This window comes from Ambystoma mexicanum, chromosome 6q (assembly GCF_040938575.1).
Source record: "Ambystoma mexicanum isolate Mex_15411 chromosome 6q, UKY_AmexF1_1, whole genome shotgun sequence".
Lineage (NCBI taxonomy): Eukaryota > Metazoa > Chordata > Amphibia > Caudata > Ambystomatidae > Ambystoma > Ambystoma mexicanum.
In genome coordinates, this window is record NC_090937.1 from 82,378,742 (window position 1) to 82,394,018 (window position 15,277).

Below are 15,277 nucleotides of genomic sequence, written 5' to 3' on the forward strand. Positions count from 1 at the left end.
AATTATACTTATTATATTGTTAAAGATCCCTCCCCTCGACGTTAGCTGTGAAGCTGTTTCTCCGCCGAGCAAGTTTTCGACGGAGGGGAAGAGACGGAGGAGATCCTTCGGCGCTGCCGAACACGTGGCCTGGCCTCGCCGGCCAACATACAGTAGGGAGAGTGGGGGTTCGAACTTTTATCTTCTCTTTGAGAATGTCTTTCTTTCTCCCCTACCTTTCCCTTGGGGTTGTTATCACCAGTTATTATTGCCTCAGCTATGGAGAGGACACCTTTTAAGTTTTGCCACGCTGTAGGGGCAAATACACTTGGAAGGACAAACACAAGCTCTGTAATCGTTGCTTGCCCCTCGATCATAAGGACAGCTACGCGGCCTGTAAACTCTTGAAACCAAGAACTCTTAAAAAACGCAAAGTTAAGAGATGGGCGGACTACGCTATGTCGAAGTCAGTTTCCTCACCCGCCGCCGCTGTTACAGAAAGTGACGAGGAGGGTGATAACTCGACGCCCGTTACGGAAGTCATTAACCCCCAGAAGGAGCGCTCGCGCTCCTCGATGTCAGTCCCCGACCCCGACGGGCTCGGCTCACGCCCTGCTCATGGGGATGAACACCCCGGCGACAAGGACGCACACAGACCCCATAGGCCTAAGCACACAACCCACGGCTCTTCTTCGTCGAAGACGAAGGATCCATCAGCGCCGAAGGGGACGCAGGGCACTCCGGCGTCTACCTCAGACCGTAAGGGTCTCGAGCCCCACCCGCAAACGCAGCCGCGACCAGCGATTGGGCTTTCATCAAACACGGGCGCTACCCCAAAATCATCCGACGTAACGCTCCATAGAGCGGCCGTCGAGGAACAACGCGTAACGCAGGCAACGTCGACACCAGAGTCCTCTACTGACAAACTCGTTGTTGAGAGCCTGGCGAGAATTGTTTCCGAAGACACACGTAAGCGGACGACGAAACAAACGTCGAATACCGCACAAAAAGCTATAGAAACGCCGAAAAAGCATAAGAGTAGCCAGGAACTGCCCCTTTCATCTAAGGGCACTTCGGAACTACCGGAGGGCTTTTCAGATGGCGATGGAAACCTTTCTTTGACGTTGTGGGAGCGTTCTAAGCGTTTTGAAGGTGAAAACACTGATTTCCCCCCTCTAGACTATCCAGGGGTCCCCCATGAGACCCTTGAAAGACTCCATTCTTGTATGGAGAAAATGGAAAGGTTTTTGGGAAACCAAAACCCACCCACACCCAAAAGACTAAGAGAATGGCCCCAGGATGACCCTAGGGTCAAAATTCCTAGGCTGTTTCCCCCTTCTACAGACATATATGACTTCACGGAAGAGGAGCAATACCTCCAGGAGGATGATGAGTGTTTGGGTGGAGAGGAAGAACATGAGGAAGAGGGGTTTGAAGAAGATCCTTACACCAGTGCAGGAGCTTTCGAAGAAGATACAGCTACCTCGCAGCCTTGGCAATCCCCATCAGTGCACTCAGACCCTGATGTCTTTCACCCTTCTCCTCCCAAGGATTCACCTATTGGAAACACCTCTCCCATAGATGACCAACCTTCACTTAATGCACTATTGCGCAAGGCAGCAGCGCATTTTGAAATAGACACAGGGGAGACTCTTCCTGACATAGACTTTGTAGAGAAAGTTATTAAAGAAAAAGCCCCTGTTAGTCAGTCTATTCCGCTCCTGGCTTCTATATAGAGAAGAATAACTCCTTCCCTTTCCAATCCTGCCTTAGTCAGAGGGGTCAACCCTCGGATAGAAAAGCTCTTCAGCCCTTCGCCCTCTGACCCGTTGTACATCAGAGGCCATTCTATTCCGGACTCCCTCGTAGTTACTAATACAAGGAAAAGAGCAGGGGTACCGCTATCCACTAGTAAGGCACCACCAGACAAAGAGGGCAAAAAGCTCTATGCACTTGGGAAGAGAATCACGACGTCCGCCGCCTTTTCAACTAGGATTGCAAATAACAATTCCCTACTAGCTAGCTACGCAGATGCACAGTGGAGCAAGCTGCGCAGCGAAGCAGAGGACACACCAGAACCCCTGCGTTCACGCCTGTTAGCTTCAATCTCAGAGGGAACTCTTGTAAACCGGGGGCATCGTAAAGAACTCCTTAGATGCCGCAGAGACGGCTGGCCGTTCCCTGGTTCAGGGAACACTTCTCAAACGCCATGTCTGGCTGCGCAATTCGGGATTTAAGCCGGAAACCCAGGCTTCCCTGATGAATAAGCCCATAGAAGAAACACATCTGTTTGGGAAAGCAGTTGATGAGGCCCTAGAACATGCGAAGAAAGAGTTTGATACCATCAAAACTCTTGACCAAATTTCTAGGCCCCCTAACAGACGCGGCTATGGCAATAGACACTCCTTTCGTGGCCAACGCCAGCAGCAAAACCAACAGCAATTTTACTCTGCTACCAACTGGCCCTCTAACCAGGGTAACAACACCCAGTTCAGTCAAAGAGGCCAACGCCGTGGCAGGGGAAGAGGTCGCGGCTCCAGCCCCAAAGGTTCCACGCCCAATACCAACAAGTGACCCGAAGATTCGGGTCCCCTCCCATGCATCACCGGTCGGGGGCCGGCTAACATTGTTCCTTTCAGCATGGGAGGGAATATCGTCAGACCGCTGGGTATTATCCACCATAGCCCACGGATACGGCATCGAATTCAACGGTTCCCCGAAGTACAGACCCCCACGGAACCGACGCATGACACCGGAACACCTCACCATTCTTCTACAAGAAGTAGAAGAGCTACTGAAAAAAGAAGCTATAGAGGCTGTCCCCCTATCTCAGGTAACAGAAGGTATTTATTCAGTGTACTTCCTTGTACCCAAAAAGGACTTAACCATGCGCCCTGTATTAGATCTGCGCCCAGCGAACAAGTTTGTCAAACCCCAAAAGTTTCGTATGGTGACCTTGCAGGAAGTAATCCCACTGTTATCACAGGGGGATTACATCACAACACTGGACATGAAAGATGCATACTTTCATATTTTAATGTTGCCAGCGCACAGAAAATACCTCAGGTTCAAGATAGAGAACAAACACTACCAGTTCAGAGTACTACCCTTCGGGATAGCATCTGCAGCAAGGGTATTCACGAAGGTACTGGCAGTGGCAGCGGCCCACCTGCGCAGGTTATCCATCCCGGTATACCCTTACCTCGACGACTGGCTCATAACAGGGGATTCTTACGAAACATGCTTCTCCAATACCCAAAAGACCGTAGACCTTTTGTTCCAACTGGGCTTCTCCATCAACGAAAAGAAGTCCAGCTTAGACCCCAGCCAAATCAAACAATTCCTAGGGACTCTAATTCGAACAAAGGACGGCCTCGTCTTCCCCTCCAACGAGAGGGTCCAAAACATGCTGTTTCAGATCCCCCATTAAGTGGCAGGTCGAGAGGTGACGGTACGCAAAGCAATAAGCTTGCTAGGAACGATGGCGTCATGTATTTATTTGGTACCTCACGCGCGCCTGCGCATGCGCCCAATGTAAGAGTGGCTCAACAGCCAATGGTGTCAGGCCAGCGGACAATGGGACGATATAGTGGTGGTCTCGCAGGCCTTGGTTCTCTCGCTACGGTGGTGGACAAAAGAAAACCTGTTATTAGGGAAAACTTTTGCCACACCCGAAGCCACTCTAACCACAGACGCATCCCTTACAGGATGGGGGGCTCACCTATCCCATCAGACTGCTCACGGAGCGTGGACTCCGAGCTTAGCATCCAAGCATATAAACCTGCTCGAACTACTAGCGGTGTTCAAAGTACTGAAAGCCTTTCAGGAACACCTACAAGGAAAGACAGTGATGGTCCTCACAGACAGCACCACAGCCATGTACTACCTCAACAAGCAAGGGGGCACTCACTCTCCAGGACTGTCCAGAACATCTAGAAGTGGGCTCTCAAACACAACATGTTCCTACTATCACAACATGTACCAGGGGAACTCAATCTGCTAGCAGACAAACTCAGCAGAGACTTCCCCCTGCCCGTAGAGTACGAATGGCGGTTACAAGAAGACATCGTCTTCGACGTCTTCACACAGTGGGGTTTCCCAGAAATAGACCTGTTCGCAACTCTGGAAAACTCTCAATGCCAAGATTACGCCTCCAGGTACTCCCAGAACCAGTCCAAGGGGAACGGTCTATCGATTCCATGGCCAGGGAAATTTGTTTACGCTTTTCCCCCCCGACTCCCCTTCTCAACAAGATAGTGCACAAGATACACCAGGAACAAGTTACCATGATACTGGTGGCCCCTATGTGGGCCCGACAGCCATGGTTCGCTCACTTGTTGAAGATGTCTCTATCTCCTCCAGTGAAACTGCCCTGCCCGTACAACATGCTGTCACAAGACAGGGGCAGGACACTGCACCCATGCCCTCAGACCATGAACTTAGCAACCTGGCTCCTGAGGTCATAGAATTTGGACATTTACAACTTCCACAGAGGTGCATGGACATCCTCAGAGAGGCCAGAAAGCCTAACACTCGTCACTGCTATTCTAGCAAATGGAAAAGATTTGTCATCTGGTGTAGAGGGAAGAGTATCAACCCCGTTGACTGCTCTCCCACACAAATTATTCTGTACCTGGACTCTGGTCTAGTATTCAATTCTATTAAAGTACACCTGGCAGCGGTTTCGGCTTACACCCCTTCACAACTCAAAGTATTGTGGTGGAGGATCCCAGTAATCAAAGCCTTCATGGAAGGGGCAAAGAGAATACACCCTCCAATAGCAAACCCAGCTCCTGGCTGGGATCTAAATGTGGTACTCACCAGGCTCATGGGGTCACCCTTTGAACCCATGCACAAGGCAACTCTTAAAGATCTCACTTTTAAGACTGCTTTCCTAATCGCTGTTACCTCCATTAGGAGAGTAAGTGAACTACAGGCCCTTTCGGTTTTAGACCCCTTTGTAACAGTTCACAAAGATAAAGTGGTTCTACGCACACACCCATGGTTCGCACCGAAATTCATCTCCAAATTCCATGTCAACCAGTCTATAGAACTACCAACGTTCTTTCAAAATCCTTCAAATCTACGAGAAAAAAGCCTGCATACACTTGATGTGCGCAGAGCTGTCATGTTTTACATGGAAAGAACTAGTCCACTGAGAAAGACTAATCAGTTCTTTGTCTCGGTGGCAGCAGGAAGAGAAGGAGATGCAGTTTCAAAATCCACTATATCTAGATGGATTGTACAATGCATCACTCTCTGTTACACTCTTGCTAAGAGAGAACTACCCTTCAAGCCAAGAGCACACTCTAATCGAGGCACTGGGGCATCCATAGCATTCATTGCAAATGTTCCCCTTGAGTCCATCTGCAAAGCGGCAACCTGGAGTTCTGTACACACCTTTACAAAACACTACTGTCTAGATGCCCACTCTAGATCTGATTCCCAGGTGGGACAAGCAGTATTAAGACATCTTTTCTCTACTGTTCCTTCTCACAACCCACCGCCAACTCCGGGTACTGCTCGCTAGTCTATGCACAGCATGTGATTCTAAGCAGATTAACAAACATCAGAAGACAGTGCATTACTTAACCGTAAAAGCATTTCTGATGGTTGTATCTGCTTAGATTCACATGCGCCCACCCTTCCTCCCCGCTCGGATGGAAGGAACATAGACATCCTTTTCTATATCTCTCTTTTCTGTACTCCCTCACGTCTAGAAGGCTCCCTCAGGGCAGAAAAATACAAACAGAGGGACCTCGACGCCTGAGGGATAATGGGTACAACGCACGTCACTATAGGAATAGTGTTACAGACACGCCTTGTCGACGTCCCCTTTTCGACTACGAAAAACAAAATGCAATACTCCGCAGTGACCACTGGATGTCGGACCTATGCACAGCATGTGAATCTAAGCAGATACAACCATCAGAAATGCTTTTACGGTAAGTACTGCATTGTCATTACCCCCCCCACCTCACTTATACAAAATGTAAATGGCATGAAAATCCCTCTTTACTACTTGGGAACTGTAGTTCACACAAGTATACGAAAGAGAAATTAACAGGGGAGCCCAAAGGGGCCCCCCAGCCTAAGCCCAAAAGTTAAAGAAAACTAGAACTTCAACTACACTACAGAGAGACATGAAAACTCGCCCATAAAAAGTGTAAGACTAGTTGAGAGGGGAAAAAGATTCCCCTTCACCTAGGGACAAGGTAAAATAGTTACCAAGTCCAAGCAAAAAGTTCTGGGGTTTACACAGGTCAGGAAGATATCATTAACAGACCCTTTATACCTTAAGTATGGTATTGGGTCGCCCTTGGGGCATCAAGTCCAATGGGTGCTTTTTCAGGCTCCCTGTTTGTTTTCCCTAGCGCGATTCTATCCCCCTACACAGGATTAAGGGAGTAGGTTGGTGCAGGAAGACTTTAGTTTTTGGCTCCACCAAGGGGCGAAGCCATTTTACTGCTTTGCTAGCCCAATGTGTCTTTTTGGTGCAATGTCCCCCTCTAACCGGTTTAAGCCATTATAGGTCAATTGTCTCTCCCTCTCACTTCCTGTGTGTTTGACTTCGACTAAGTGGCAGTACCAGAGACCAGAAATAGTGGTTGGCCATCTGACCCTTTGCCTCGAGGCCCCTTTAGTGGTTGGCCTTTGGCCAGCCCCTTTGTGCAAGGGTATTTAGGCTTTGACCTGCCCCTGCTAATCTCTTGCTGCTTTGTTCCTGGAACAGAGTTGATGTGCTGAAGCTTTCCTGTGCTTCCTTACATTTTTACAATTTGTAAAGCCCATCCGTGGTGAAATTTGATTAGGTGAACTTGAAGACGCCTGCTGACTCTCCAAAAACAAAACGTTTTCTGAGCTGTTTACCACACAACCAACCTGCCAGGATCATCTGCTTTTCTGTGAGTCACTGTTGGTGCCCAGAACAGTTGTGAGACTTCACCAACCTGCTAGTTTTTCTGATTAGGATGTCTGATGTTGCCTTCAGCCGTTGCCACCGATCTGGGATGATTTGCTGAATTGCTGTCTTCATCTGTTGTCCACCATGCAGCTGAGATCTATCTACATGAACTGCACGTTTCAGCGGAGTCTTCCTCGTCATTCCGCCAGCCGTTACCACAGATCACCATTACCACAGACTCTTTCCTAGAGGGATGGGGGCTACCCTGGACAGCCAGAGCTCATCAAGAGCAGCTGGAACACATCAACTGGCTCGAGATGATGGCCATCTGGCTTGCTCTCAAAGCCTTTCTCATGATCAGCTGAAACTCGGTCTGCATCCAAACAGACAGCTCCACCTGCATGCATTAGATCAACATGCAGGGGAGTACTAGGTCCCCGCCTCTCTGCAGTCTTTCGATCGACAACTGGGAGTAGGCACTGTCGAACAGCATTCACTTGTCAGCGGTCCAACCTGCGGGCAGGCTGGTGATGGACAACTACGAGTGACAGTTGAGCAATGGTCCTCCAGGGGATCTTCAGCAGGTGGGGCCACCCTCAGGTGGTCCTCTTCACTACCAGTGCCAACAGGAGATGCTCCCAGTTCCCCTCTTGGCTGGGGCTCGTTGGGCGACACATTGCAGATCCTGTGGAACAACATGGGTCAGGGAGTCTTGGAGCCTTTGGCTCATCTTGATGGTGCCATAGTGGCACGCAAGACCTTGGTTCTCAGAACTTCTGTCTGTTGGATCAGCCCCCAGGATACCCCCCGGTGGGCCCAGCCCACTTACTGTCCCAGCAGGGGGCACAGTGAAACCCTGCTCTGCAGAAGTTATCGCTCGCAGCATGGTTCCTGAACAGGTTGCCCTGAAGCATCTGCACCTGTCACGGGATAACCTGGCTATCGTAAAAGGGGCTACAAGCGACTCCACCAGGAGTCAGTACAGGAGCAAGTGGACTAGGTTTTGTCACTAGGCAGAAATAAAGATTGATCCAGTAACATGCTTGTTGAATATTGATCTGTCTTTCTCAGCGCCTCTGGCTCATTCAGTGTGTGCAGTTAGACATCTGTCATACGTATCTGGTGGCCATAGGGTCCTACAAGAACTCCGGTGGTTACATCTTTTCATCCTCCAATGCGGTGGTGGTCAAACACCTGGCTGGTCTAACCAGGCTATATCCGCCATTCAAACTACCACATCCGGTCTGGTACCTTAACGTGGTGCTGTGCATCCTGGCGTACAAACCTTTTGAGCCCATGTTGTCTGCGGACACAAGGCTGGTTACCATTAAGACAGCCCTACTGGTGGGCCTTAGATTTACACGCTGTATCAGTAAAATTCAGGCCCTGGTGGCTTCAGAGCCCCATACAACATGACACGGTGACAAGGTGGTGCTTAGATCACATCTGCCTTTCTTCCTAAGGTCGTAACTTCCTTTAACGAGGAGATAGTACTCCCAACATTCTTTGCAGACCCAAAGGATGGGGCGCAGAAAATATTGCTCTGGATGTCGGTGTGCTCTTAGATTTTATCTGGACAGGACTAAGCTTCTGCAAATCGGATGCCTTGTTCATCACATTTGGAGGATCAAATCAAGGCTGTGAAGCATCCAAGGCTTCAATTGCAAGGTGGATGGTTATGGCCATCAAGGAGGCGTATGAGGGGCAGTACAAGCCCTTTGCCAGCAAACATGCACTCCCATGCCATCAGAGCCACGGCTGTGGCTTTCTAAAGACACGTATGGCAGACTGCGTGGGCTACCCCCTCTGCCTTTTGAAAGCACTACTGCTTGGGTGCCAGTGCCAGGTCCGACGCAACATTTGGCCAGGCAGTTTTGAAGAACTTGTTTTCTTATGAGGGGCAACTCTCCTCCCTTGGGCTGCAACCAGTTGCAATCGCCCATACAGTATGGAGGAAAGGGGACGGGACGTAGGAGTAATAAGTTCCTCACTGCAGTGACTAACACACTCCTAGTCCATAGTCCTCTTCATACGTCCCACCATCTTCCCCCATAATAAACCTGTCAATCGGCAATTGTAATATTGTTGACGCGTCAAAGGGGAATGAGGAGTGGCACGGTGGGCGGAACATGCGGAGCGCATGATCCCTGGGCAGCGCCCCCACGTGCATCTAAATTTAATGGGGAAGACATTTTTTTTTTCTGGTGAAAAGGTTTGTTTCCCGTCCCTAGAGAGGGACGCCCATACAGTATGGAGGAAAGGGGACAATGGACTAGGAGTGAGTAACGTATCATCGTGCTCTCTCTCGGGGTCCGGGCAACCTAGAAAGAAAACCAAAGCATATTTAAATACAACAACGTTGTATTTGTTTTGGCTTCAGCTGTTTGAACAGGATTCTGGCTGGGAGCCCAGGAGACTTGAAGCTGAAGCCAGCAAACATAAATACAAGTTATTAATGCTGCAGTTTTCAACTTATAAAGCCGCTGCATTTGTTTTCCAGTGCTTTTAAAAAAGAAATTTGAAGCACTTACCAGCAGCAGGTTGTGTTGATCTCTGCTCTCGGGCAATAATGAAGCAAAAGCCACCCGCTGGTAGCTTTTGTGTATTACAGCTGGCTGGCTTTTGCTTCATTAGTGCCGCAAGGGCAGAAATTAACACAAGTACAGGAGGCTCATCCATTTCACAAAATGGATGCCTCCTAGTGCTTTAAATCTGTCACTTTGAGCCTTGTTTGCTCAAACGTTTACATAGCAACTTTCTTTGACTATTTTTTATATATATTTTTGATGGCCCATCTTTTGAGCCAATAAAGTGTTTGGCACTACTTCATTAATACAAGGGTAGTGGACCCTAACAGTTGTACCGTGGTGCTCAGCAAGAAATCGCATAGTATTTCAACTGGGCAATATACTTTTTATACTAGTGAAACACAGATTCTAGGAACAGCATCAACCTTTAACTCTGACTCAGGATAAAAGTTATTCTAGGGGAGTTGGACCTTTTGGTGTAATATGCCATTTCACTTCATTTCAGCTCAGTGAAACGCAGTCTAAGATTTAAGTACTTATTACACTATTTCTGGGCCAGGTTAGCTACACCTAAGAACACTTCAAGAATGGCACACGGCTATCCTAGGCAGGTAAACCTAATGTTGTAATATACTACTTCAGTTTGCTTTTCAGATCAGTTCAACACAGATTAAGGTAAGCAATAACTATTTTAACTTGTTTGAGGATGGCACACAGCTAACACAAGGTAAGTAAAACTTATATACTTTTGTAAGGAGGTGCCGGCAACCTAAAAGAGAACTGACCCAGGCAGACTTATTCTAGACAGGCTAACAGCAAGTCGGGGGGAAGCAACGCTTGATTGGGGACACTCCTACAGTTATCCTAACAGGAATAATCAAGTGAAACCAACAGCATTACTTTTGGGAACCCAGTTCAAAGCTAAATTAACCTATCTACTTTGTTTGAATGGTGAGACAGTTTCTAAGGAAATTAAGGCTTTGAGAATACTTATTTATAAAGGCACACAGTTTATTCAGGGTAAGTGAATCCTATATATACTTTTCAGAAAGGCAGAACAGACTATTCACTCAGCGTTTTAAGTTACCAACTAACTGATTCACAAGTAAGTAAACTTCAACACTTGTAGTAGTACAAAGGTTCTCTCAGGCAGAAGATGGGCCCTAGTGCTCTATGAGCAAGCTGGAGGTAGGGTCAGAGGGGGGCGCAGCTGCAGGCAAAGTTCAGAGTTCCAGAGGAAGACTGTTCAAACAAGTATTTTACTTTAGTTAGTTTAGGGTCCAAGAACTTCAGAGAAGACGCCCTATGAGAATTCCATAGTTGCCTAGGCGTACTGGACGAGAGACCTCTCAGTCACAGAAAACAACCCAAAACTACACAGTAATCACAAGAGACTGAAGGTAAGTAAATACCCAAGCCAGCACAGAAGATTTTGCAGTAGGACTACTTCAGGATCTGCAGCCAAAAACCTGGTCGTTTAATTCCTTCATCAAGAAGACCGGACACTGGAAGGACTTTTGCAGCAAGTATCACGGGTAAGGCTCTAGGCGATGTTTCCTCGCGGCTGGAAGTGGCGCCTTTTTCAGGAGCACAGAAGAAGACAGAATATCACTGGTTGGTTTCTTGTCGTTTGCAAGGTCCAGCACTCTGGTGAGCAGACTTTTGGACCTGATTTGCGTCTCTTGGGGTCCAGCAGGATGGCCACAAAGTTTCAGTGAGATTCTGAAAACTGTGCACCACATAAGGACCTGAGGACCCAGGTCGCCTTGAGTCTACTGGATCCCACCAAGCTCTTGGACGGGAGTCGTCCATTTCGGGATCCCCAGGTCGATGGGAAGGAAGGGCTACAGCAGGCTCCAGTTATATAGCAGGCTTTCTGGTCGCTGGATATAGTCTCGGTTGCGTTTCCTTCATCATCCTCTTCGGTTTTGTTTTGGTTCCAGGGGTCGACTAACTCTTCATCTTCAAGGATTAGATTTTTATGCAGGAACCCAGCCAAACAGCCTTGCAACATTCAAACTTTGGGGGTGGGGGGGTTGGCAATCCTTTCAGGACAGCCACCTGCTCAGTTTGAACAGGATTCTCACAGGCTGGAAGACAAAGGGCTGCAGAGTTTTGGACTCCTCCCTCACTTCCTGCCTTCCCAGACTCCTGCCAAAGATAAAAACCACACAAAGAAATGTCCCTCCCTGGAGGTCAGGGGAAGGAACGAGAAAGTAGAAGAAACGCTAGAATGGCGAAAAAAGAATACAGGGCCCATTTTGGTAAAATGGGCACCCATGGGCTGTGGAAACCGCTTGCAGTAAAGGTGCACCATGGGCTGTGGAAACCGATTGCGGTAGTAGGTTAATTGCCACCAGCCATTTGTTATGTTTGTCCTGGTAACATAAATGTTAACTTTAGAATGGGGATACATGGTATCTCTCCAGCACTCCACATACATAGGGTGCGGGGTGCTGGTCTCACCTATGAAAATGTAAGATATCCAAAGATCCTTTCTATCCATGGGAACTGTAGTTCACTCACGGTTAGCCAGAGAAAGTTAAAAGGTGCGCCCCTGGGGGAACCCAGCAACAATAGGCACTTATTGCCAAAAAGTTGTCAGAGGATAATTTTTAGAAGACCACATGGAGAGTCTTAAAAATGACACCCATAAAAAAGAGTAAAAGATTCGGTGTGTGTTGAAAAAGGTTCCCACTCACTGAGGTATAAGAAAAAATAATCCACCAGTAAAAGCGAAATGTTCTGGGGTTGACAGGTCAGGAAGATGTATCATTGCTATGAAAATCTTACCTAACCGCCACCTTTAGCAGCCATTTGCAATAAACCCCAGAGCAAGAGTATGGTAAAAATATCACTTGATGCCACCAGCTTTGGTTACATAAAAAGTAACCAAAAAGGTAAAATGTTACAAGGATACAAAGTATCCTAACTGCACTTCACTGGAAGGTGTTGTGTTCAATTGTAGAAATGCAAGAACCCCAAAAGAGACATTTTCTCAGTACTGACAGTCTTGGGGGGGGGGATTTGCAAAAGTAAGGCACGGTAGTGGCTTTATTCAATTCAAAAAGTCAGGACCGGTTCCAAAACAAACCGAAAACAATGGTGTCCCATAGAAATGTAGGATGGGGAAGGTGGGAAAAGAAAATCTTTCTGAAAAGTTTCCTGCTTAGGTTTTGTGCTTCCATGGTTCATCCCTCCTCCTTTTAATTTAAATTGGGTGCCTACCTGCGGGTGGGCCCACAAATAAGCAGTTTGGTTATGAGAGTCCTTTATAGATGGAACTGTTTTTATAATTTACTGGGGTTATTGTAAATATTGTGCATTATCCTCCAAGTACTTATATGGACCCGATGTGTGACTTTAAAGTATAGAATTTTCAGAATGTCGATGTGGTGTAATTTCTAGAGATATCTGTGGACTCATGTTACCTTTGTCAACCAGCTTACCCCTGCCTTTGAGTTGAGCCATATCACTGTCCAAGTTACCTGCCTTAAGAGCGTTTCTCTTTCTTGTCAGGCATGTTTAGCCCCCGTTAATGTCAGTGGTTGTAGTGCCCTCCACAGAGGGTGGTACAAAGTGTTTTCAGACCAGACTATTGGAGTAAGAGAACATGCATTAGTGTCCCCTGCATGTGGCTCTGCATAGGGACAAAAACAGTTATCCCTATGCCTTTTAGAACACAAGGGAAATTGGTGCTGTATGAAACGGGCTGGCACTTTATATAGATTTGTCTCTTCCTTAAGACAGTTTTATATATTTTGAGCCCACTGCATGCAATGTATTCAAAGTAGTCTAACTTTTTGGTTTGTGATAAGACTATGGATCAACGTGACTCTTGTATATGCCGCAATCTTTAATGTAAAAACAGTAGAATATACAAAAAAAGGGGGCAAGTGCTGACTCTTGAGTTTTCCCTCTTTCTTTGTATTTGCTTCTTTTGTCATAACATTGTGTTCACATGAAATCAAAATGTGCTGGATGACCTTTTGTTATTTGTTTATCAGTAAACATTTTGGGGCTAGTGTTTGAGCTGGGAAGACAGTATGAAGTGTGAACTTGGAAACAATAAGCTGGGTGGTCATATATGATAGATGCATGCCAGTCTGCATCTGTAATATGCAGTACAAATGTTTCTATTTATACTTGTGTTTTAGGGGCTAAAAGAAAAAGCGACAGAATGGATTCTAACGATATGAAGAGGCAAAGGCCCTCTGTCCATTCATCAAGACCGCCACCCCACCGGCCGCTCAGTTCATCTGTTGGCAACAGTGGCAAGAGAATCACCAATATCAAAGGAAAACATGTAGCCCAGTATAAACGTAATGAGTTTCACCGGCCTGATAGGAGTAAGCGCCCGGATGGTGATGGGAAGAGCCGTGCTGCGAATATAGGTTCTAGAGAGCCATACAAAGGTCATCCCGACAAGGGCGGCATGAGGAAACATGAAGCTGATAGAAGGGCCAAGTCCACCACACCAGATGGGCCACCGGAGGTACAGTTAGGCTTTACCTCACACTTTGGTTTAAATAAAATAAAGTAGCACTCTGGCTAAGGGGAACCTGAAAATGCTATAGAATAAACCCTAGAATTTAAAGTAAGCATTCCTTAAAATGGTATAGGTCAAAGCCTTTACAAAATGTGTCCACTATCTGCTCTTTAAATTGTCGATTCTGGGTGTTTTATCATTACCAGTTCACTTTCTCTTTAAACAGCAACAGAACAGGCAGGACGTCGAAAGGCGGGCGAGCGGGTCAAGCCATTCCTCCAAAGATGGAGATTCAGATGAATATGGATCAGACGGTGATTCTGGCAGCAGTGGATCGTCTGATGACCAGGGCAGCAACAATGAGAATGAGGAAGGAATGGAAGATGATGGGGAGGAAGAGGATGATGGTGAAGAGGCACAATATGTGCAAGAGAGAGCGCAGAGGGAGGGGAATGACTATGACACTAGAAGTGAAGCAACCGATTCTGACTCTGATTCTGGATCTTTCACAGATGGGGATTCTGTCCGTTCTGGATCTGGCTCTGATCTTTCTGGTAAGTTGATTGCTTTTTTGTATGGGGCTTCAGCTTTGTCTTTTGGGTTAATGATTTCAGTCTGTAAACCATTAGAAAAAAGTTTTGTTTGGAATTTATTTTGTGCACTGCTACAATTTACATGGTCTCCAGATGGCTCTGGTGGATCTTAGAGGTAGCCCTGGACAAGGTTGGTGGAGAGCGAGGTAAATTGTGGGATAGATTTGCTGATGCGTGCAGCCCAGAAATACCTGTGCTGTGCATGCTGCCATTTCTAGGTGTCCTGTTACAAGAGGATATAGGAATTTTAGTGGTTGGGAGCCTTGTGTGCCTGTGGTGCTAGGGTGTATTTGCATGGACTGTTCTGTGTAACTTTATTGCAGAGAAAGTCTTTTTTTGTGTTGCGAAGGTTATTCAAGTTGTGTGTGTTTGGCTTTGATGTTAACCTTATAGTGTTTTTGAGCATAGAGGTTTGAGAAGATTGGTGGAGAGCTCAGTGTGCAGCTTGAGTATCCATCTTGCTTGGCCATAGTACCATCTCGGTAGGCATGCACACTGGATCACCTCATGGTAGAGGTTCCCTTCAGGTAAGGCACTTCTGAGCATAGGAGCTGTCCTGGACATCCTCCAGTCAGATGTTTTCTGGGACAGTGGACAGTGATCCTTTTTTAAGAGTTAAGGAACATGGGAAGGAGTAGAGCAACAATGGTGGGTTCCAAGTAGACATTGGGTGAGCATGCTTTCCCGGTGGGGTTCAGGTTAGCTATTCAGGAGAGAGGTAATGGGTCCTAAAGGGAGAAGGGCAACTCTGCATAAGAGCAAGGTTAAGGTGCGATATTTAGGA

The 15,277-nt window shown here is 47.1% G+C and overlaps 1 protein-coding gene across 7 annotated transcripts in view; it reads left to right on the forward strand.

Moving 5' to 3' along the window:
• Positions 1 to 15,277, forward strand: part of YTHDC1 (YTH N6-methyladenosine RNA binding protein C1) — a 286,099-nt gene that overhangs the window by 46,602 nt on the left and 224,220 nt on the right. For 4 of the 7 annotated variants that reach the window (XM_069630503.1, XM_069630504.1, XM_069630506.1 and 1 more), the window contains exons 3-4: positions 13,569 to 13,906; positions 14,127 to 14,454. In XM_069630503.1, the coding sequence (XP_069486604.1) occupies positions 13,569 to 13,906; positions 14,127 to 14,454 (666 nt within the window). The remainder of the gene's footprint in view (positions 1 to 13,568; positions 13,907 to 14,126; positions 14,455 to 15,277) is intronic. The other 3 variants (XM_069630508.1, XM_069630505.1, XM_069630507.1) reach the window with 1 other exon arrangement.